Source organism: Semicossyphus pulcher, unplaced genomic scaffold (assembly GCF_022749685.1).
Source record: "Semicossyphus pulcher isolate SPU_LCO1_2020_fin unplaced genomic scaffold, fSemPul1.0.p SCAF_16, whole genome shotgun sequence".
NCBI classification, from domain to species: domain Eukaryota; kingdom Metazoa; phylum Chordata; class Actinopteri; order Labriformes; family Labridae; genus Semicossyphus; species Semicossyphus pulcher.
The window spans coordinates 9,587,576-9,608,389 of NW_027211670.1; the positions used below are offsets into that span (position 1 = coordinate 9,587,576).

At 41.6% G+C, this 20,814-nt stretch overlaps 4 protein-coding genes across 4 annotated transcripts; 2 read left to right on the forward strand and 2 right to left on the reverse strand.

Annotated features, from left to right (window-relative positions):
* The first annotated feature begins 458 nt into the window (after positions 1 to 458).
* Positions 459 to 2,552, forward strand: pgp (phosphoglycolate phosphatase). Its single transcript, XM_069664678.1, has 2 exons — positions 459 to 1,300; positions 1,613 to 2,552. Exons 1-2 carry the CDS (start codon positions 706 to 708, stop codon positions 1,936 to 1,938), a joined length of 921 nt encoding a protein of 306 aa, XP_069520779.1. The 5' UTR covers positions 459 to 705; the 3' UTR covers positions 1,939 to 2,552.
* Positions 2,553 to 3,586: 1,034 nt separating this feature from the next.
* bricd5 (BRICHOS domain containing 5) lies at positions 3,587 to 9,034 on the forward strand. The gene is made up of 6 exons (XM_069664451.1): positions 3,587 to 3,715; positions 3,914 to 4,051; positions 4,134 to 4,283; positions 4,402 to 4,509; positions 7,717 to 7,870; positions 8,586 to 9,034. Exons 1-6 carry the CDS (start codon positions 3,662 to 3,664, stop codon positions 8,678 to 8,680), a joined length of 699 nt encoding a protein of 232 aa, XP_069520552.1. The 5' UTR covers positions 3,587 to 3,661; the 3' UTR covers positions 8,681 to 9,034.
* mlst8 (MTOR associated protein, LST8 homolog (S. cerevisiae)) lies at positions 8,021 to 13,003 on the reverse strand. Its single transcript, XM_069664450.1, has 9 exons — positions 12,966 to 13,003; positions 12,486 to 12,662; positions 11,984 to 12,035; positions 11,732 to 11,894; positions 11,572 to 11,647; positions 11,318 to 11,470; positions 11,103 to 11,227; positions 10,757 to 10,920; positions 8,021 to 9,640 (listed from the first exon to the last, which is right to left on the reverse strand). The coding sequence occupies exons 2-9, from the start codon at positions 12,612 to 12,614 to the stop codon at positions 9,522 to 9,524; spliced, it is 981 nt and encodes a 326-aa protein (XP_069520551.1). The 5' UTR covers positions 12,615 to 12,662; positions 12,966 to 13,003; the 3' UTR covers positions 8,021 to 9,521.
* An 828-nt stretch (positions 13,004 to 13,831) lies between these two features.
* meiob (meiosis specific with OB-fold) lies at positions 13,832 to 19,826 on the reverse strand. Its single transcript, XM_069665034.1, has 13 exons — positions 19,770 to 19,826; positions 19,499 to 19,556; positions 19,178 to 19,309; positions 18,922 to 18,994; positions 18,567 to 18,762; positions 16,726 to 16,826; positions 16,451 to 16,503; positions 16,169 to 16,264; positions 15,900 to 15,992; positions 14,564 to 14,708; positions 14,219 to 14,405; positions 14,032 to 14,118; positions 13,832 to 13,945 (listed from the first exon to the last, which is right to left on the reverse strand). The coding sequence occupies exons 1-13, from the start codon at positions 19,824 to 19,826 to the stop codon at positions 13,832 to 13,834; spliced, it is 1,392 nt and encodes a 463-aa protein (XP_069521135.1).
* Positions 19,827 to 20,814: the final 988 nt, after the last annotated feature.

The following is a 20,814-nucleotide window of genomic DNA, read 5'->3' on the forward strand; positions in this document are numbered from 1 at the left end:
AATCAATAAGGAAGGTCAGTAAGGCCAGCACAGGGTTTTACAGTGATATATGTTGATAATGTTGTGATTAACCTGATTTACAGAACGTGTTGGCAGAGGGGTTTTTTTTAACTACTTTATTTGTATCACAATATATACAATGACAATACTCAAATTTTTAACAGTATATAATAGACAACAAAAGATCAAACCTCCTATGAAAAAAACATGAATTATCATTTAGTAAACTGGAAATAACAAACAAACAACAAAATAAAAGAACCTGTTAGGTCGTAAAATGTGTCGCAGTGTTAGAAAAGAAAGCCTGTCCAAAATAGAAAATCTTGCTGGTAGATGTTAGTGACGGAAGCTTGACCGGAAGTGGGGCTGCACTTGTTCGTGTGTGGTTTCCGGTGGGGTTGCTGTCACTTTAAGCCGGTGCGGAAGTAACAGTGGAATTGATGTAACGCTCAGTGAAAGGTCAGGGTTTATCCTCGGTGAATTTCAACACTACACTTATTTGACGAAACCGGTCTTCTGAACAAGTCGTTACTTACCTCAAAGGTAAAACTTGACGTCTTACATTTATTGCTGCAAAACTTCATGACAGCCGACGTGAACGCCCGATAGCAAAGTGGAGCAACGGTAACTGTCACGTACTGTTCGTATAGATATTCATTTCAAACGTGTCAAGGCGTTAAGGCTCTGTTTAACATCTTTTCCGTGATGTCTGGGTCAAAATGCACACGTCTGAGCGGATCGCTGGTGAAGCAGCTGCTGGACTCAGTAGACAGCGTCCTGTTTGACTGCGATGGGGTCATCTGGCGGGGGGACCAGGCCATCGCTGGCGCCCCTCAGGTCATTAACCTGCTCAAGGAAAACGGGAAGAAGGTGTTCTTCGTCACCAACAACAGCACCAAGACGAGGAAGATGTACGCCGATAAAATGACCACGCTGGGGTTTGATGTCAGGGAAGAAGAGGTGTTCGGGACTGCGTACTGCTCCGCTATGTACCTGAAGACAGTCTGCAAGCTGGAGGGCAAAGTGTACCTGGTTGGGAGCAACGCGATGAGGCAGGAGCTGGAGGCGGTGGGGATCCAGCAGACTGGGGTGGGACCAGATGCCATCTTCGGGAAGCAGCTCGACTGGGCCAACGTGCCACTGGATGCAGAGGTGAAGGCGGTTTTGGTGGGCTTTGATGAACATTTCAGCTACATGAAGCTGAACAGGGCCTTACAGTATCTGAGCCAGCCGGGCTGTCTGTTTGTGGGAACCAACAGGGACACCAGGCTGCCTCTGGAGGCGGGGAAGGCTGTCCCAGGTAGGGATACTCACCGGATGCATTAGCAGAGGCTTAAACAGATTAACACTGTTGCAGATGCTGGCAAGAGTTAGAGAAGGTTATACACATTTTAGGCTTTTAAACTCACTCAACCTATTAGGTTGGTTCAGTGTAACCTTATTTTGGTTAAATACACGTGAAAGACTCAAATATGCCCAGTTTTTGCTAAGTTGTGTGCTTATTACTAAATCATCAAATCAAAAATTCTAATCATAACAAAGGAAATTAAGTATAAATGTTGTGATCCGTGTGGTAATAAAGTAAAGGTTCACCTCACTCCTCCTCCCACAGGTACAGGCTGCCTGCTGAAGGCCGTCGAGACAGCAGCCCAGCGCGAGGCCCAGACAGTGGGCAAACCCAACAACTTCATGTTCGACTGCGTGGCCTCCCAGTTCGCCGTGGACCCCAACCGCTGCCTCATGGTCGGCGACCGCCTCGACACGGACATCATGCTGGGAACCAACTGCGGCCTGAAGACCCTCCTCACCCTCACGGGGGTGAACACGGTGGCAGATGCTGAGGCCAATCAGAAGAGCGGCTGCACACTGAAGCAGAGTATGGTGCCGGATTATTACGTGGAGAGCATCGCAGACCTTCTTCCGGCTCTGCAGGGATAAAACTGTCACACGCCAGACTCTATTTGCTACAAAAGGGAATATTTTTGTTTTAGATCAATATGATTATAGTCGTCTTTATAACACGCAGGCAGCTTCCTGCTGTGTGACAGAGGAGATAATGACTCTATTATTAAACTAACTACACCATTATTAATGATTTATTACCAACATACAAACAATGAACAAGCCATTATTGTGTCAGTGTTACTAAAGAGTTTATGTTGCTGTCTTTTGGGATGTGGTAATGTACCTTTAAGGCCCTTACCCTGTCTGTGATGCAAGCTTCCCTTAATCAGCTACACAAACTCAAGGAAATGAGCACACAAAATGTGCAAACAGTTTGGTAACGTGCGGGCGTTGAGGTTTACAGTCTATAAATAACAGGCAGAGAATGGAGCTAAAAGGGACTTAACTGGTCTGACTTGAATTTCTTTCTTTATGTATTTTACACACTTGGCAGAAAGTGTTTGCAGTTAAATTCATGGCGTGGTGCAATGAGACCATACATGTTTTAAAGGTGCTTCAGTCTTACCTATACCGTTTTTTCCTGACTAGTCGTTGACACTGAAAGCAAAACATCACTCCATAATAAAACATAAACCGTGTTCACTAAATCTGCTCTCTGTGACTTTAAGTTCAAAGACTGCAACTATTCCTCTCAGTCATGGGCGAAACCACCCACTCTTTGGGAAAATATGTCTTCATATCTGCCCCCTGTCAACTGATCTGGGTCCCGTTATTTCCTTTTTATTTTCAATTTATTTCCAATTGTTAAGGAAAACAGAAGCGTGTGACACCCCTCCCAAGTGTACACTTGGCTGCAGCCAAATTAAGCCAGCACACACTCACGCTCCCGTCTGTGCAGGGTTGCCAGGTTCGCAGATTTCCCTCGGAATAGGGCGACTGATGTGTAGACATATAAAGCATGCAAAATTACATGAATACCATCTATAAATAAAAATTGGAAGCTATCCTAATGGCCACTACTGAAAAGGGCATACTTGTAATTTCTAGGTGTGTTCACAGATAGTTAACAGTAAGCAACTGACCAAAAGGAAACCAAGTAGAGGGGGCAGCGATTGTCAGAGAAATCACAGACTATTCCTTTAAATGTGAATTTAAATGGTAAATGTATGATGATCTAAATGTGCGTCTTTTTGAATATTAACATTATAGAAATGTGGGACCTGCACAAAAAGATTCTGGGGGGATAACTCCCAATGTCTACACCATGGTTACGCCCTCTCTCTGAGTCCTGTTCTTAGAGTCACCTTGGGCTGTCAGCAGCTGGACGCTGCAACAGCCAGAGTCCCTTATCACCTCTCACCTGATGAGAGAGGTTTCCAAGCTGCGCCTGTCTCACCCCTTTGTCCATTGTCTGTGCTGGGGAGGGCGGCTAATTCCCCTCGTGTAATTGCACGTTTGAGAGGCATGATATGTCATATTAAGCAAGAGAGACATAAAAGGAGGAAATTGTAGGAAGACAAAATTTGGCAAGATTTGAAGATTTGTGTGAAGTGGGTTGTGGGAGGGAAACGGTGAGACCAAAGCAGCAGGAGGAGGAGTAGGGCGGTTCAGGGGGGGTTGGGGGGGGCGTCTGCAGGGACAAAGAGAAGCTGGTCAGGTGTACTGAGTCTCAGTCAGCGCTGGTCATGACCACAGCTCCATGCCGATAGCTGCGAGAAGGGAGCAGACCGAGTGAGGAGCCGTCACGGGACACAGGATGGTGAAGTGTTGGAAGCATGCAGACGATCGTTTGGAGGAAGCACAGTGCACGGTAAGCAGAACAGCAACTACTGACAGAGCAAAGACATGTTTGTTCGCTGGTTCCAGGAAGGAAACTTGTTGCTTACGTGCAAATTAGTCAACCCACAATGCAGCTGCACAATAGGATGGGATTACTACATTTCATCCCATACTGAGATTTCAGGTACTGCTTTGATAGTAAGTCACTGGTTCTGGTGTGTGTCTTCAGGATGGGGGCTCTGCTGCGTCCCCCCAGTCCCACTTTCCACACAAGGCATTCTGGGTCAGTCTCTCAGCCTCTCTGCTCCTGGTCATCATTGCCCTCAGTGTGATAGGGCACCTCAGGCTGGCGCAGCCTCACTCTCAGGTAAATCCCCGTCACCGCACCCATGAAGGTTGTTTTTGTACTTGTGACCTTTTGATACATAATCAACAGTCTGCTTTCGTAGTCTTCACAGATTGTCCGAATCACGGTTCCAGATCAAACTGGAGCTCTGATCAACCAGTCGGCCGTTGTGGACCAGAAGAATGACCTGGTGACATTTTCTGTGACCTCACCAGCAAATCAGACGTCCACTGTCCTCTTTGATATCAAACATGTGAGTCTTGTTGACATACGAGATTTTAAATGTGTCTGACTTTTCTGACGAAGAACGCAAAAAAGGTTGGCAGATCACAGGGGGGAAAGATGTCTGATTGTCTGCTGCTGTGTTGCAGGGTTTGATATGTTACAAACCTGTGGACCAGGAGAGCTGCTTCCTGCAAAAGATGGAGAAGTCTGACTATGACAACGTGCACTCCCTCCTCCAGGAGTCAACACACAAGGTAAAAGGCAGCAACAGTCATGTTATAAAGTAGTGTCAACCTGTGGATAGATTACTGACTACAAAGAGATCAAAGGAAAGTTATGCAAAATGACACTTAAAATAACTCAAAATAACCACAACAAAAGGCAAATTGATCAAAAGGAACACAAAACATCTAGAAAACAACTTATATATAGATATGCAAAACTATCACGAAAGGCACAGAAAACTAAAAAAAGAAACTAAAAACAGAAGAGAAACAACCACAAAGAGATACAAAATCACTTAAAATATTCACAAAATAACCACAAAGAGAAACAACTGGCTTCAGAGAGACACATAAAAAACTACAAATATATGCAAAACCACCACATAAAGATGTCAAAATATAAAGATGCTCAGACGGAAAACAAAGACTTACAAACGACTTCAAAGAGTTCTGTGAAGGTTCTCAGTCATCCAGGTCACGGTAATTCTAAGCTCAATCCAAAAGGCAACTGGACTTGGTTGAAGTTCTTGAAGACGTTTCACCTCTCATCCGAAACGCTTCTTCACAAATAGACAACTACAGGGACACAAATGACTACAAAGAGAAACAAAATGACTTCCAGAAGACGCAAAACAACAGAGATGTGGACTTGAGACTTGGTGACATGGACTTGAGTCAACTCGAGTCACTGTTTTGATGACTTGTGACTTGACAAAAAATAAATGACTTAAGACTCGACCTGGACTTGAGGCATGCTGACTCGGATGACCTGAGTGTGTTCATAAGTTTGAATGTTAGCTGTTAAATACAAAATGATAAAATTGTCAAGTTTCTGTCTAACTATCAAGTATGTACGCAGCACAAACTGGGAATCATGATTGGCTGTCAGTCAAACTCCTCGCTCCGGCAACACGCAACATCGAAGCCCCCAGCTACCTGATGTTTTTCTGCCTCATCAGTCGTACTCGTTAGTACTCGATACTGTCTCAGACCAGACCATCATCGTGGCTGCGTCTGTGCCAAGATAATACAGATACAATTCTTATAGGTTATATAAATTGGCCAATACTATCATTATTAGATGAGCTACTAATACCTTTTTATAATTATCTTTTTTATTATTATTATCTTTTCTCTTTATAAAGACTGTGCTGTATCTACAGTGGAAAAAAGTGACTTGACTCGGGACTTAACTTGCCTTAACTAAGGACTCGATTTGACTTGACTTAACTTGACTTGCCCAAGAAAAAATGACTCAAGACTTGCTTGAGACTTGAGCAAAGATGACTTGGTCACAACACTGCACAACAACCACAAGAGACACAAGTAACTTCAAAGATACTCAAAATGACAACAGAGAGACTAAGTAACTTGATTACCAAAACACACAAAAAAAACTACACTTACTTGCAAAAATACCACAAATAGGCACAGAAGCTCTCAAAGACACACAAAATGACTTCAAATAGACTCAAAACAACCGAAGAGACACAAAAAACAAGTTAAAAGAAACACAAAATGACCACAAAGAGACGTCTTCAGAGAGACACAAAACAACAAAAAAACTACACTGCGAAACTACCACTTAAAGATGTAAAACAACCACAAAGACGCTCAGACAGACAACAGACTCACAAACAACTTCAAAGAGAAGCAAAACCAACACTGGGAGACAACAAATGACTTTAAAGAGACACAAAAGACCACCAAGAAATATAAAACAAACAAACAAAAATGCCACAAATAGACGCCTACAAAGAGACACAAAAAGACTTCCAGGAGACACAAAAGAACTAAAAAGATGCGCAAAACAACCACAAGCGACACAAAATACTTCAAAGATACTCAAAATGACCACAAAGAGACAGAATTACTTCAAACGACACAAAACGATTACCAAAACACATAAAAACAACAAAGAAACGAGAAACGAACCCGGCAAAACGATACAAATGACTTCAAAGATACGCAAAACAACCACAGTGAGAAAAATAACTTCAAAGAGACACAAAGTGACCACAACATCAAGCAGAACACAGAAAAAAAACAAAGCAGCTACTTTTAATGTCATTTTGATGTAGGAGGGTTGAGTGGGCGGCTTTCGCATGTCGGCGCCCGGGGACCGAGTGTCTCATAATCATTCCATGAGTCTCTCTTATCACATTCAGGATATCTGAGACGAACAGGCTCAACATTAAAGGACCAATTTAAGTAACAGAGAGTAGCGGTTGCCCTTTTAGCTCTCCCAGGCATTTATAAGTCCAAACCTCACTAATGTGTGAACTGGCATTTCTGACTGTGACTCGTACCTTTACCGCACTCAGCCAGGACCTGCTGGGTTTCATAGGTTTTGCTTGACTTCCCTGCCGCTCCTCACAAAGAGAGGGGTTAAGCGTACAGGTCCTTAAAGAGCAGTATAGTCTTCCTCTCCAGCCTCCACGGCTGAATTCCTCAGCACATCTGATCCCTGCAGGCCCCCTCGGCGTGCCCGGGATCCTCTTACAGGAGGCTACGGCAGCGAGCCCGAGCACTGGAGCGGGCACAATGGGCACTCTGTGTCAGGGCTTTTAAGACTCCTCTGTTGGATTAAAATACAGCCTGATGCTTTGGTTAGTCTGGGAAGGGCCTGCTTTGTGGTCAATACCTGGATCATTGATTTTCAAGCCCATTATTAGAAATGAATTGAGCCCTTCAATATGATTTCTGTGCGACTATCTTGATGCTAAAGGAGATTGGAGAACTTGAGCAGGTGAATGGCCGTGACTCATCCGTTTCTTTTCACATCTTTTTGCACAATTGCCCATTTCCACGCATCAAAAGTTGAATTGAAGGTGTCGCATATCTCATACAGCTCCTCAGTATTCAATCTGAGTCAATGATAGGAGGGAGAGGCCCCTCAGAGAAGCCGTGGTTAGTCCCTCTATTCCGCCGCACAATGGCCTTCTTGCTTCGAAAACTGTTTGTTACGTGACCCACTCGAGCGTAACAGCACTTTAAGTGGTTCACTATCAGAGCCAATCAGAGGCTTAAGTGGTGCAATTACTTTGTAGCTAAAGAGAGAGCGAATGTGCAAACGTGTTGACCTCATCTGCCAACTTATCAGGCTAATAGCAGCTTGAGTTCAGCCCTCGTTTTCTTCTTCGTATCTCCCTTTGCCTTCACTCCAATTTACTCTCTTTGCTGTGTCACTTTTTAGTTGTATATTACACTCATTCATTGTTGCGCTTCTGTCCTCAGCAGAGTCACTTCCAGCTGTCTGTGAACGAGACGCAGAGGCAGACGGAGTTCCTGGGAGTGCTGGGAGCCAGTCAGGTGGACGTGTCCACGCTGGAGGAGCCTCTCCAGGCGCTCTGTCAGGACAGCTCCGTCCACTGGACCAGGAGGGAGGAAGGTGAGGCGGCCGGACGTTTGATTCAGAGAGGATTGCTTTGACGTAAAATCAAATCACATCCCCACCCTGTCTAAACAGTATGCCTTTCTCTCTGCTGCAGAGGTTGGTGTTCAAAGATAACAACACTGTTACACAGGGAGACATGTTCCTTTATTACCATGACGATTTAGTCTAGTTTGACTCGATCACACACAGTCTTGCTGCTACATTAAAACCTAACAGTCGTGTTGTAGCATCATTTAAAGCATCATTTACTCCTGTTTGACTGATGTTTGCTGAAAGCTACAATGTCCAGCTGTTTTATTAGTCCTAGTACTTAAAACATTGATATAAATATATACAATAACATGTGTTTTTATTACCTTATTCTTCTTATGGCACTCTAAGCAGTTCAGAGATGCAGCAGCCACTTAAATCCAAAGTCCTTATCTGTTTTACATTGTTCTATAGGTCTGTAATCATTGTTTCATCTCAGTTTGTGTCAAATTCTATGAAAATATGCAAATGTAGGTTTTGAATATGAGCCAGCTGGCGACTCCTTATCCAACCAACGTGTCAGGCTGAAACCGGAGCCTAATCCATGACGTGCAGTGACCTTTCTACGATTGGATTTGAGCTAGCAAAGAAAATTTCCTCTCACAGAAGCAGCATTAACAAACTAATATTCCTTTACTCTGCGTGTTGTGATTGATTTTGTTTTCTGTGTTGTTTTCAGGTCCGGGCAAACAGAGGCTGGTCTACTTCTGCATCGACATCTGCTTCCCCAGCAACATCTGCGTCTCCGTGTGCTTCTACTACCTGCCAGAGTGACTGTGCTGTACTCCCACCTCTCCTCCCGGCAAAGATCAGGGAAACAAAGTTGTCTTTTTTAGCTCCCTCTTCAAGAAAAAAAGAAAAAAAAAAAACAGAACAAAAAGCAGCTTTGACTCCTTCACAGCCGCCAGTAAACCAGCGAAACAGCCAACCCTACCCAGTCCGTTTCCCATCCTTCCTTCCGAGAGAGAAGAGATGGAGACAGGCTGTCACGGTTATCGCCAGAGCCCCATCGTCACTCCCTTCATGTGTAATACCCTCTCTGGTGGCACGCTTCAGAGATTACAGAAGAAAGATCCCTTTTTTTTTGCGTTTCCTGTAACCTACTGCTGCAGTGTAATTATGTGTAACCGTTACTGAGTGTTTGGAGCCGTCCAATAAAAGACTGTTGTGTATTTTTTGGGCCAATTATTCTGCATTTTACTGAAAAATAACTCAAAGACTGTTTGGATTTTACCTTTTTATGTACATCATTCTCTATAATCAACGTGTTATCGTTTAAGAACGGCACGATTAGCGACTAAACAGAAGAGATTAAAATGAATTAAACATTTCACACATAAGAGAAGTTCGTTCCACGTGGTCCTTTGATGCAATAAATACGGTCCGGCTGTTTAAATGTGGTGCATAATGGTGTATGTGGCCCTTTAAGTTGGAGTTTACAAGCACCTGACAATGAAGAGCCTCCGCTTTCATCCGCTTTCAAACATGTTCCATTAATGCCGACCACACCAGAAGGAAGTGAGGCCCGCCATCCAAAGAGTCTGTTGCTTAACTGTCCTTGTTTTACCTCTGCACAGCTTGTCCGCAATCTTCCTGTCTCTTTTCTTCCTCCTCTTCAGCCCAGCACACTGTCGTTGAAGGCCAGACACACCACGGCCTTCTGGTGGCCGCTGTATTCCCTCTTGATCTCCCCGGTCTCCACGCACCACAGGCGGGCCAGGTTGTCTGAGGAGGCTGATGGATGGAAACAAGAGGCAGAGCTTAAAAGGACGTTTATACTGAATATTTTGTACTGTAGACATTTATATATACACTTAATAAAAGCAATATGTGTTCATATGTATATTGATACAGGCACTTCACTCTAACAGACTGTTCTATCTAGTGCTCATGGGCCTCTTTATCTATAGCTGGCAACTTTAAGGTCAGCGAATGCAATAAAATACCAAAGCTGAGTTTACAAATGCTATAATCAATAAATATATTAATTATGACTTAATCTCAGAACCCATCGGCTATAGTCTGACGATGATATAGCCTCTGGGAAAACCGGTGAGCATGCCAGTGTTTAGCGATAAGGACTTCCAGCCAAGACTTCCTTTTCCGTGCACTGCAATGTTTACAGTCCAACTTGAGAAGCGACCGTGTGCTCAGATCAAAAGTGAAGCGAAATTCGCTCCTCCAGGTATGTCAGCGAAACAAACGCTGTCATTTCTTGGTTCATTAAATCCCCCGGAGGAGCGCTCGTTCATCTGTTTATTAACGGCTCTTAAGTTTGCTGAAATGTCAGCATCATGATGCAGATTAGTAAAAAGTCAAAATGTTTTTAAAATGCTAATTTGTTGAACGGAGGTCAGATCGATTTCTGATGCATTCGAGGAAGTCAGGAAATCTAAACACTGAACGGCTTTGGTGACACAGCGTCAAGGGAATTTATCTCAAGTTGAATTTTTCATCTAGATTGTTAGCTGTTAGCATGCAGATGTCTGTTTATACAGATTAATAAGAAGATAAATCATCGTCAGATGATGCTGATGGGAGCCGGGATATTTTATTACGGCGGGTTACGTTCTGCCTGCTTTTGATGACCTGTTTTTCCTGCATACGCTGCAGCCTGCTGATACATGATTGGTCAATACTACTTGCACTACAAGCGTAGTACAAAGGGAAACCAGAACACTTTCTGTACTAAAACTCTACAGATTTATGTAGAATCTGTAAATAGAGATTAATTATGACGTAATATTTCAGATTTTTCACATTTCAAGTAAAAAATAAATACATCTGGCACTCAAACATTAATATAGCAGGACCCATTGATAAACCATCTGCCAGGGCTCGTGTACTGACCAGTGACAATATATTGGGAGTCTCCAGAGAACGCGCAGTCCCACATCCAGCCTCTGGACGTCTCTCCGGGATTGTTGCTCTTGATGCTCAGCTCCGTCATCAGAGAGAAATTGGACGTCCTCCAGATCTTACAGGTCTGGTCTGCGGAGCAGGTGGCCAACAGGCTGGAGACGACGACAAACACAGTATCACTAGCAACATCAGAGCAGCAAGTTTACTGTCTATTTACAGTTACAATTGTTACCTCATTTGCTTAAAGCCTTTATAGCTTCAGTTACATTATTTGTCATTGAGGAGTTAGCAATAAGACAAAGATGTATAGCGTGTAGAGAAGAAGGGCACTCACGTGGAATCCGGGCTAAACTTGCAGCGGAGCGAGTAGCGTTTGTGTGCAGGGATCTTTGTCTTGGGGATAAGCTGAGTCACCTCGTCTCCGATGCCTCCAGCGAGGTTCCACACATAACAGTTTCCCTGTTAAGAACAACAGCATGATCAAAAGAGGAGGTTATAGATATAACTTAACAATTCAAAGTACAGTTTTCAGACTCTTTGCACACTGACCGAGCTGTTGACCGCTGCCATGTAACTGGCGTCTGGGTCGATGTGAACTGAGTTGACTGAGACCTCTGGCTCAGGAATCAGCTGCTCGTTGTGATCAGTCTTCAGATCCCAAATGTGAATCACTCCACTCTGGTCTCCAACTATCAGCTCTGCCTGAAAAACAAACAACACTGTCATACTAACTGACATTCAAACTGTCAAAAAAACATTAGTTTCCAGGCAATTTATGAGCCTGTGTACTCCGATTGTCTTACCTGGTTGGGATTTAGGCATACACAGTTGATTGGAGCATTAACCTGGAATATCCTTTGACACTGTAGATTTCTTGACCTTGTTGAACAGTAAGGATCAGAGTTAGTTTGTTTAAAACAGAGAAAATGTATTTAAACAGATAGTGAGCTTCCTCTGCAGTACCTGAGGTCCCAGATGCGCGCCATGCAGTCCTCGCCTCCTGTGTACATCCAGCGGCCATCTTCATGGAAGCCCACGGATGTGATGTTTTTGCTGACGCCGTCGTAGTTGATCACCGGGTTGGGGTTGTTGGAGTTCAGGTCGTACATGCGGATGTGCTGATAACCTTAAACACAGAGTGTAAAGTAATGTTTAAAACAGGAATATAATCATATAAGAAATGAGGCGAAGGTTTGAGGAACTATCTGAACCAACCTGCAGCTGCAATCATGCTCCTGTCAGGTGTGACCTCAAGTGAATTTACTTGCTGGAAGCAAACGTTAAGGAAGTAGATTTTTAAGTCTGCAATATAATTCAGTTTTAGTGAGTCAACTTGAACAAGTCATTTCTTGTATAAAATTACAGAGGGTCAAACTGAAGAGATGATACAGATGCATCAGACAAATCCTGGAGCTGCTCCTAAGACAGTAAACAACAGCTCCTTTGACAGCATACGTGTTGATTTTACTACAACATTGTGTCACTTTCAATTAGGATGTCCTATATTCACTCAAAACTATTTTGAAATAATATTTTCAACACAAAGAATTAGATCATATGGTCACTTTTCATGCATTTTATGTATCCAAAAGTTTGTGTGAAAAGTTAAAAAAATTTTCCAACTAGGACATATATATGTTTGTGTTTGTGGGACTGTCATAGCGTTAACTCTGCTCCACATTAACTTCGTCAGAGCACATTGTCATGCAGAGGATACAGAGTCCTGATGCTGGACCGTCCTGGTGCAGATCCCGCTGTGGGCCTGCCAGAAGCGGACAGTGTGGTCGTATCCAGCCGTGGCCAGAATGACCGGGTCGCTGCCCACCGTCCCCTGGTTCACATTCATGCTTGACTGCTTCTGACTGTCACTGCACGGACTGAGGCATGTATGACCCTGCACGGAAATATAAGAGGCAGTCAGCTGATGCAGTGTACGCTGTGTTTAACAGTTATTACGTTTTATCTTCAAACAGAAAAACTGTATAATACATTTATATTCTGTGGAAATAAGAGCTTAAAAGTGCAGGCTAACGTTAGCAAAGCAGCTAAGTTTAGGGGCTTTGCAATTCAGACATTTAGCGATATTTTCTACTTCAGACGACAAAACATTCAGGCTGTAACTATGTATGTCTTTGTATGACAATATTTATAACAATTAAGACTACTACACATGATAAATGTGACATGTTTTTATTACCTTGTTGCTGGTGTTGACGACAAATCAGTACGTCTCCGTATTGTGTCCCCTGGAAACATACAACGATGTTTCAAAGTTCCGCTTTGATCAATAGTGCTTTGCCGCCACCTAGTGGCGTATTTTATAATAGCAGGACAGATGGACTACAGTGTGTAATGATCGCCCAGAGGGATTTACATCGTTATTCTTTGCCTCAAAACTCAAAACGTGCAAATTAAACGTATGATCGATACAGATATGCATACTTTTTTAAATAGTTTTTTTAATTGTGATTTTCACCCGTAGTTAAATTAAATACCAAAACATCCAAAGAGAAAATGATTACTATTGTTCAGCTGACAAATACAATTTTTAAAAAAAATGTAAAACACCTTAAAATTTTAATTTGATTCCATTAATAGTAACATTGCAACAAATATGCATGTACTCTTAATACGTTTTTTAAAATAATAAAAAAATAGTGTCATGGTGGAAATAATTAAACGAAACGTAAATGTGTTATTTATCAGCAATGTGTCATAAAACCTGACTAAATATACTTTCATGGAACAATAAAGGTTTATTTATATATCTGACACAATATATTGACAAAAAAACTTACTTGAAAAACTTTAAACTCACAAGTTCAGTTTATTTTGTTTTAGTTTATTGAGTTTGACAAGCAGTCACTCCAACAGTACATTCATTTATATAAATAAATACAGTATTTTAAATAAATAAGTTAATCAAATAAATAATTCAGAGAAAACAGAGCTTATTATATCAATAAATATTATAATAATTATCTCAACACAAACAGAACCACACAGCAGGCAAAGCAACCAACTGTAACACGTGTGCTTTCCTGCTCAGTCAGTGTGTTGTGATCACAGACGCCGCAGCAGGGCAGACATGTGCAGTTTCACCTCTCCTGGGTCAGCCAGAGAGCAGTTCAGCACCACCCCCCTGAGCCCACTCTTCATTTTAGCGGAAGGAAGTATCTGAAACATATATAATGCAACATTTAAACCACATGATATGTTAATATAGCTAAACCAGACAGGAAGGAATCAAACTGTTACAGTACCTTCACGTGTGTTTTGCATCTCTCCAAAAGGAATTTCCACTTCATTGCAGTCCGCTCGTCATCAGTCAGACTGGTGAACTCCTCGGTCTGCAACAGATTAAATTTAATACTGTTTATTTTATCAGAGGCAGATGTTAAAATTTGAAATGCACAAAATATAAAATATGAATGAATCATCCTGACTGACTGTGCACCCGAGTGCCTTCTCTGCTACAGGGCCTCTGAGGGCGCAGGCGTGCAGGGTGCCTGTGTGGTCCGTGAAGTCCACCAGCAGGTCAAACCCGGTGGTGGCTGAAAAGGTCTGATCCCTCCCTGGACACAGCTGGTTTGTGCAGCTCTGTGCGTCCTCAGTCACCTGAAACTTACACCTGGAGCTGAGACAGGAGGAAGAAGAGGCTGATGAATTTTTTAGTCGATTTATTTCATGATGGAAAGCAGAAATACAAAAATGGAACATCAGATTTGTTAGTAAAGAAATAAATACATCAACTATCTAATATTACAACAACCCTATGGTGTCGTGTGAACTCACCAGCGTGTCCTGATGACTTTGGAAACCGAGGAGTCGAGGTCGAGCTTGGAGATGAAGCTGTAGGTGATGCCAAAGAAAGCCTCAGGAGCCTCCTGGGCCTTCTGCTTCAGCTGGCTCACGGTGTACACATCAGTGATGGTCTCCACTGCAGAGACAACAGCAGCACAACATGTTGGTCTTTGATGGAAATCAGGGAATGCCATCGGCTGCACTTTTGAACTGGTGAAATTGTAATTAAAAGTGACAGGATGGTATTATTCTATCTATCTCACTGCCAACAATCCCATGATAACCAAATGAAACTGTGTTAGTCAATCTTTTAATACTTAAGAGACTTTCACAAGTCCATTGATCCTATGTCCCGAGCCCAATGGAGTCATTAGTTTTCTTAAAAGCATCACTTTATCAGTGGTAATTAGTGTGGTTGTTGGGGAGTGTCCTCAGCTGCTAGCTGTTATTTTGTGGCACGGTGATGATATTGGTGGGATCGGCTCCCTGTGGTAACATGAAGGCCAGTTTGGAGTTAACATGTGCTCGAGTATCCTGGTTATGACTGGATTTGTCAAGTTATGTTTTGCTCATGTGAGCATCCTCCCATAGAAAACTTGTCCAGGTTTTTGAAAAGTTTTCTCAAATTTGTTTGTTAATACAAAATATAGTGATTAAGTTGGTGAGAAGTCAAGACACAACTGGATGCTGCATTGGTCATGTAAATAAGGATTTCTCAAAACAGGAACAGTAATGAACATTCACTTATTAGATTTTATTCACTAGTTTTTGGACGGCGATGGATGTCGTATCTTTTGCAAAAACCGCCTGTTTTTCCGTTTCATGAGATTTGCTGACATTAAGAAAATGATAAAACATCTGTCATGAGTTTTCATGTTTACTTTGTATTTCATTTATTCTGTGTCTCTCTCATGATTTAGTTCTAGTTTAGTTGTGTTTTTGATTTGTATTTTATATCGTCGTATTTTGGATCCTGTACCGTTCAGAGGGAGGGGTGCAGTGCATGCTGGGTGTTGTAGGAATGTAGAATGGGCGAAACCATGAGCTGTTTGTACAACTTTCTTCACAGCTATGGCGCCAATTTCAAATATTATTACTTCTATCGATTACAGAGAACAACAGCTTTGACTGACAGCGGCTTTTTCCAGGGGCGAACTGCTCCTTTAATACATCTTAAAGTCTGCACCTGGGTCCTTTACCTTTTTGTTTAATACCTCAAACCTGACAACATCAAAGTTTCTTTAAAAGAACAAAGTCATAACATTTTACATCAAGATACAGGCAGACTTCTACTTCAGAATGAGGGGAATCCTTCCCTGTAACCTACCAGGCATATCTTCTGGCTTCTCCTCTTGATCCAGAGCACCAGACTCTGACGCTTCTTTAGCGTAGCTGAACAGCAGGCTGGCCTCTCTGGTGTCTGAGAGAAGATTATGACTGACTTAAACAGACAAAATGCTACTTGAAGAGCAGGACTAAGATATTTGTTTTTGTTCTTAAACACCACGGCTGTTACGCTGGCTTTGTTTTTCCAGTGTATAGACATAGTTATGTATCACATGCTATGTTTCTATGAATGGAGCTGTGATGTCTTACCAGGATTGACAGTGATGATGGTTTTCGAGTTAACTGTTGCTGCCATGCAGTTGCGGAAGCTGTCAAAGCTAATCTTTGCGTCGGCTATGAAGAGCACTTTGAATGGAGGATAAAAGTTACAACAACAGTAAGTTATCTCAAACATAAACACAGTCACATCTCAGATATCCACCTCCATGTTTCTCCTCAGTACAGTATGCTAATGCGACACGACAGGCTGGAATAACAGTAAAATAAAGATTCATTTTGCGGGCTGAGAATGAGCCGCAGCTGTTAACCTACCCGTCTCCTTCGGTATCAGCGTCTGCACGAGCTGAATGGCTTCTCTGTCCCAGCTGTGAGGGGGAACAGGGGTCAGGGAGTGAGAGCGCGGTGAGAATCAAACACACGTGGAGTTCAGCAGGTTAATTTGAAGCTTCATGTCACCAGAGAAAATTTGCGGTCACCCTAAAGATACACGGCGGTGATCCAAGGGCCAAACGAGCTGGAGTACGTCACAGAAGAGCAAAGTAATAAATCTTTATTCATTTTCCAAATTGCTAACGAGTGTGACGCACCAGACGAGAGGGAAGGAAGAGACGGAGTCGTCAAAGAGCTTCACTTCCAGCCTCTGCCCTCTGCGTCCGTCTGAAGTGGTGAACTGCTTCAGCTCTCCCATCTGAGAACATAAACACAATCATATGAGGTTCCTATCACAACTTGTTCCCCTCCTGTAAGAAAAGCAGAGTAATTAATGCAGCCTCTGGCCTCCGTCTGAACTCTCAGGCAGTACGTTCAAGGCAAACAGTATATAATCACACAGACCAAACAGACACGTTGGAGTCTATTAGGCAACTCATGAGATATGATTTGAGCAAATATGTAGAATTTGTTGATTTTAAAAGTTGTGCAAACTGGAGAAATATTTGCTCAGCATTCACATTCATTGTTAGAAACTTGCAGGCTTATCAGGCCTCAGTGGCAGGTCCCATGACTCTATACATCAGACAACTTTTAAAATAACCCTTTGTCTTCTTCTTAATGTTGTTTTAAAGCTTAGGAAACTTTAAAAGCCAACGTTCAACCCTGGTCAAGCTTACTGTGAAGAATCAGACCACCAGCGGATGTAATCGGTGTGTGAAGAAGTCAGAAAATACAGTTTGGTTCCTTAACGAGCTCATCTATTTCCCTCATGAAAAACAACTCTGAAAGTTGGTGATATATCAAAAAGTTCTTAAATATTTTTTAACCACTAGTGCTTCTGAACTCAGTAAGACTCAGTTGATTATATAAACATCCATTGAAAATAAATGAGTATTTAAAGTAGAGATAGACCGATATGTTTTTTTCAGGGCCGATACCGATACCGATTATTAGTAGTCAAGAAGATATTTGGAGCCGATATTCATTTGCAGTAAAAGTGACAATATTGCCGTCAAAATTTTGAATAATACAAACTCCAACACTTAACTTTGTTTAAATGCCTTTAAGCATATGCATCAGAGCCAAAATAACCCCGTTTTAAATTGATCTCTTATCGGCCGTCGGAGTAAAAAAAAAAAAAAAAATTTTTTAAAAAGGCCGATGCCGATATGCGTCAAAATGCTGAATATCGACCCGGCCGATAATCAGTCTATCCCTAATTTAAAGACTCATTAGGACACTGCTTTTAAAAGAAACATCCTCTTGAAAAACAAGGCAACTATAATGCATATTTATGCCAAACACACTCAAAGATGTGCCGTACCTTTCAATATCCTCCACACAGTGACCATATGTTTCTGCTAGAGCTAAGTGATGTAGCAATATTTTTAGATGATTAGAAACAAGTAGGGATAGCGCTATATCTCATTCTAACAATGAAATACTCCGGCACATATCCACCTGTAAAATGATGAACTGACTCTTTAAACTTGGGTCTCTATACAGATTAAACAAAGAGTATAAAAAGTGCTAATACGGGAGCTTTAGAGGTGCTGGTAGATGGATTGTGTTAGCTTTTAGCTCTTTCTGTTTTTCCAATCGTCTGGGTAAGTTAAGCTCAGCTCATATAGCTCACCTCGTATTACAATGACTAAAAGACATGAAAGGGATGTCGATCTTCTCATCCACCCCTAGTGAAGAACATAAATGGGTTTATTTCCCAAAATAAAGGACTATTTGTTTAAGACTTCCTTGACTAGTTTGCACAACACAATATCGTCGTTGTCGTCAGACTTTAACATTTTCCCCGTAGAAAGGCACACTGGGAAATGTAGTGAATACCTAAAATAAGTTTAAAAAAAAAACAAAGATAAGGCAGGTTGACAGAAAACTGAGTCAACTAAAAAAGTTATTGGAAATACTCTTAACTCTAAAATTGATACTTGAACTAATAAATGTGTGTGTGTATTCAAAGGCTGAGGACTGTGGTGTTTACCGACTTCACTGCAGCCAGTATATTAATCACTGTGCCGTCCAGCCTCTGCCCGTTGGCCTCGATGTCTCCCAGAGAGTAGAAATCTCCTGAGTCCTTCACTGGCAGGTGGATCAGAGGCAGCAGCCTGTCGATGGTTTCCATGTCGGCACACAGACGCACCTGAGAGTGAGCCTCGGACACCAGCAGCCTGTAGAGGCTGAGACAGCAGGTACAGAATACTGTCATCAAACAATACACACTGCTACATCACATTTTACATAGTGTTACATGTGTAAACCTCAAATCTCTGCAGCTAACTTTAAGCACTGTAGGGTGGGGGTGGTACTTTAACACCTGTATTGAAAGGGTTAACTACCTTGGTGTTGTAGGACAGAATTTTTCTTCTTTCTCTGGGTCTTTGTTGGAAACCAGAGGATTGTCAATGACCACTGGAAAAAAACACAAGACATAATTTGTGCAATGGTGCATAGTTTAGCTTTTTGTGTTTGATTTTAAAGGATTGCAAAAATGTCTTTAACTACTTTCTTATTTGGCGCTGTATCCAAATCCACAAATGTTCCTGTTTTTTTAAAGCTTATGGAAACTTTGAGAGTGCCTCTTCGAGTCCTCACCACAGTCTCCGATGCTGAAGCTGTTGGAGAGCCCGATGACGTATGCATCGTGTCCCCAGGCTGTCACGTTAACGAAGAAGTCAGGAGAGTCCTTCACGGTGAAGCTAAAGGTGTATCTGTCTTCACCAATATCTGAAACTCAGACATACAGGTAGAGTCAGTGCTGCAGTTTTATGAAAGAAAGGTGGAGAGAAAGCTCAAATACAGGATAATTACTATTTTTGTCTCCAGAAGAGGGGGCTGGTGTACAAGACACTAAGGCATGAGGGATAGAGGAGTTTGTCCAGACAAAAAAGGTGCATTAAAGTAAAAGACACTAACTTTTCCTGTCAGGAAAGCTTTTGACGTCACTTTTCCCAATAATGATGCCGGCCAATTTCTGAAAAACATAACAAGGGCAATGACATTATGCAGACTTGTGTATTTTTATAGTTCATCACAGCTTATTACACAAACACGAGAATACATCCAGTTCCACCAGTGTAGTTTAGGTAGAGAAAACAAATCCTGGGCCCTGTTAGAAAATTATTTTAAAGGGAGTAAAATGATTTAGAAATATTGCTGTAATTATCCATAAATCATGTATACTTACCGGATGGGAGAAGTTGGGATGCAGCTCAGATATGGCAATGTAGGTCTGAGCAGCCATTTTTATTCATAAACTTTTCCCTGTCCAGTGCAGTATTTATTACATATGCAGACTCTGTAAAAATAAAGTAAATCAAACAATGAGAGTTATGATTTAAGGTAGCAATTCCTTCCCAATAAAAAGCATTTCCCCCTTACTAACATGACCTAATACATGAGACCTTAAATAGCTTAAAAAGAACATAGAATTATAACTTATTGCGGCTAAATAGTAAGCTAGCTAATATTGAAATGAGTTAGCTAAATTCTTAACTGTTATCACTCCTCGAGCTGACAACAGTATTTATCTGTTTTTTTATGCCCAATTTAATAAGAACAGCCTAACTTCATCTTTAATTGTTGTTTAAACAACTCATAGTTTTACCTGGTTCTCTTCCTCTCTGTTTATTCAAGTTTTTCGCGGCTAAACTGTCGCACGCGACCACAGTCCACGCACAGACAGCGTCTGATGACGACTTATGCTGCCTTCAAACGAACTTGGAAATATCAGAATTTCAAGTGCTGCCATTCGATAAGAAAAAATGAGTGTGTAAATAAAATTGACTAGGAGCATACAGGCTTTGTCTGAAGGATATGTTGTGGCAATATGTTTTATAATGTGCTGTATATGTTATATTATATCATGCAGCCTAATTTTCAGTAGTTTATAGTTAAAAGTATATAAAAACAATTTATTTGACTTAAATAACAATCTTCATTTAGTCAATAGTTATGGATATAAAATAACAGTTTTCTTATTTGAAAAATCAGATCAGTAAATATAATAAATATTTGGTGCTTGTGTTCTTTTGTTAGGAGCTAGTTATTGTTACCTCTATATACTGTACCTCTAAAAACTAAAACTCTATAACAAATCTGCATCACAAATTACAGTGAAATAAAACACGCCGTAGAAAACTATTACTTCTCTGTAGTCTTTAGTCTCTTATTTATTGCTGGTTAAGCTCTGTGCTCATGTTCACTCATTGAGGGAGAAATTTATGAGAAGC

What these genes read in the sequence shown, in the direction of transcription:
- pgp (XM_069664678.1), top strand. Translation starts at nt 706, where the DNA reads ATGTCTGGGTCAAAATGCACACGTCTGAGCGGATCGCTGGTGAAGCAG. An exon ending in GGCGGGGAAGGCTGTCCCAG is followed by an intron (nt 1,301 to 1,612) that starts GTAGGGATACTC and finishes CTCCTCCCACAG; the next exon opens with GTACAGGCTGCCTGCTGAAG.
- bricd5 (XM_069664451.1), top strand. Translation starts at nt 3,662, where the DNA reads ATGGTGAAGTGTTGGAAGCATGCAGACGATCGTTTGGAGGAAGCACAG. An exon ending in TGGCGCAGCCTCACTCTCAG is followed by an intron (nt 4,052 to 4,133) that starts GTAAATCCCCGT and finishes CTGCTTTCGTAG; the next exon opens with TCTTCACAGATTGTCCGAAT. An exon ending in TCCAGGAGTCAACACACAAG is followed by an intron (nt 4,510 to 7,716) that starts GTAAAAGGCAGC and finishes TTCTGTCCTCAG; the next exon opens with CAGAGTCACTTCCAGCTGTC.
- mlst8 (XM_069664450.1), bottom strand. Translation starts at nt 12,614, where the DNA reads ATGAATGTGAACCAGGGGACGGTGGGCAGCGACCCGGTCATTCTGGCC. An exon ending in TGGCAGCGGTCAACAGCTCG is followed by an intron (nt 11,228 to 11,317) that starts GTCAGTGTGCAA and finishes TGTTCTTAACAG; the next exon opens with GGAAACTGTTATGTGTGGAA. An exon ending in CTCCCAATATATTGTCACTG is followed by an intron (nt 9,641 to 10,756) that starts GTCAGTACACGA and finishes TCCATCCATCAG; the next exon opens with CCTCCTCAGACAACCTGGCC.
- meiob (XM_069665034.1), bottom strand. Translation starts at nt 19,826, where the DNA reads ATGGCTGCTCAGACCTACATTGCCATATCTGAGCTGCATCCCAACTTC. An exon ending in TCTTCCTTCCCTCTCGTCTG is followed by an intron (nt 16,504 to 16,725) that starts GTGCGTCACACT and finishes TCCCCCTCACAG; the next exon opens with CTGGGACAGAGAAGCCATTC. An exon ending in GAAGCCAGAAGATATGCCTG is followed by an intron (nt 14,709 to 15,899) that starts GTAGGTTACAGG and finishes TTGTCTCTGCAG; the next exon opens with TGGAGACCATCACTGATGTG.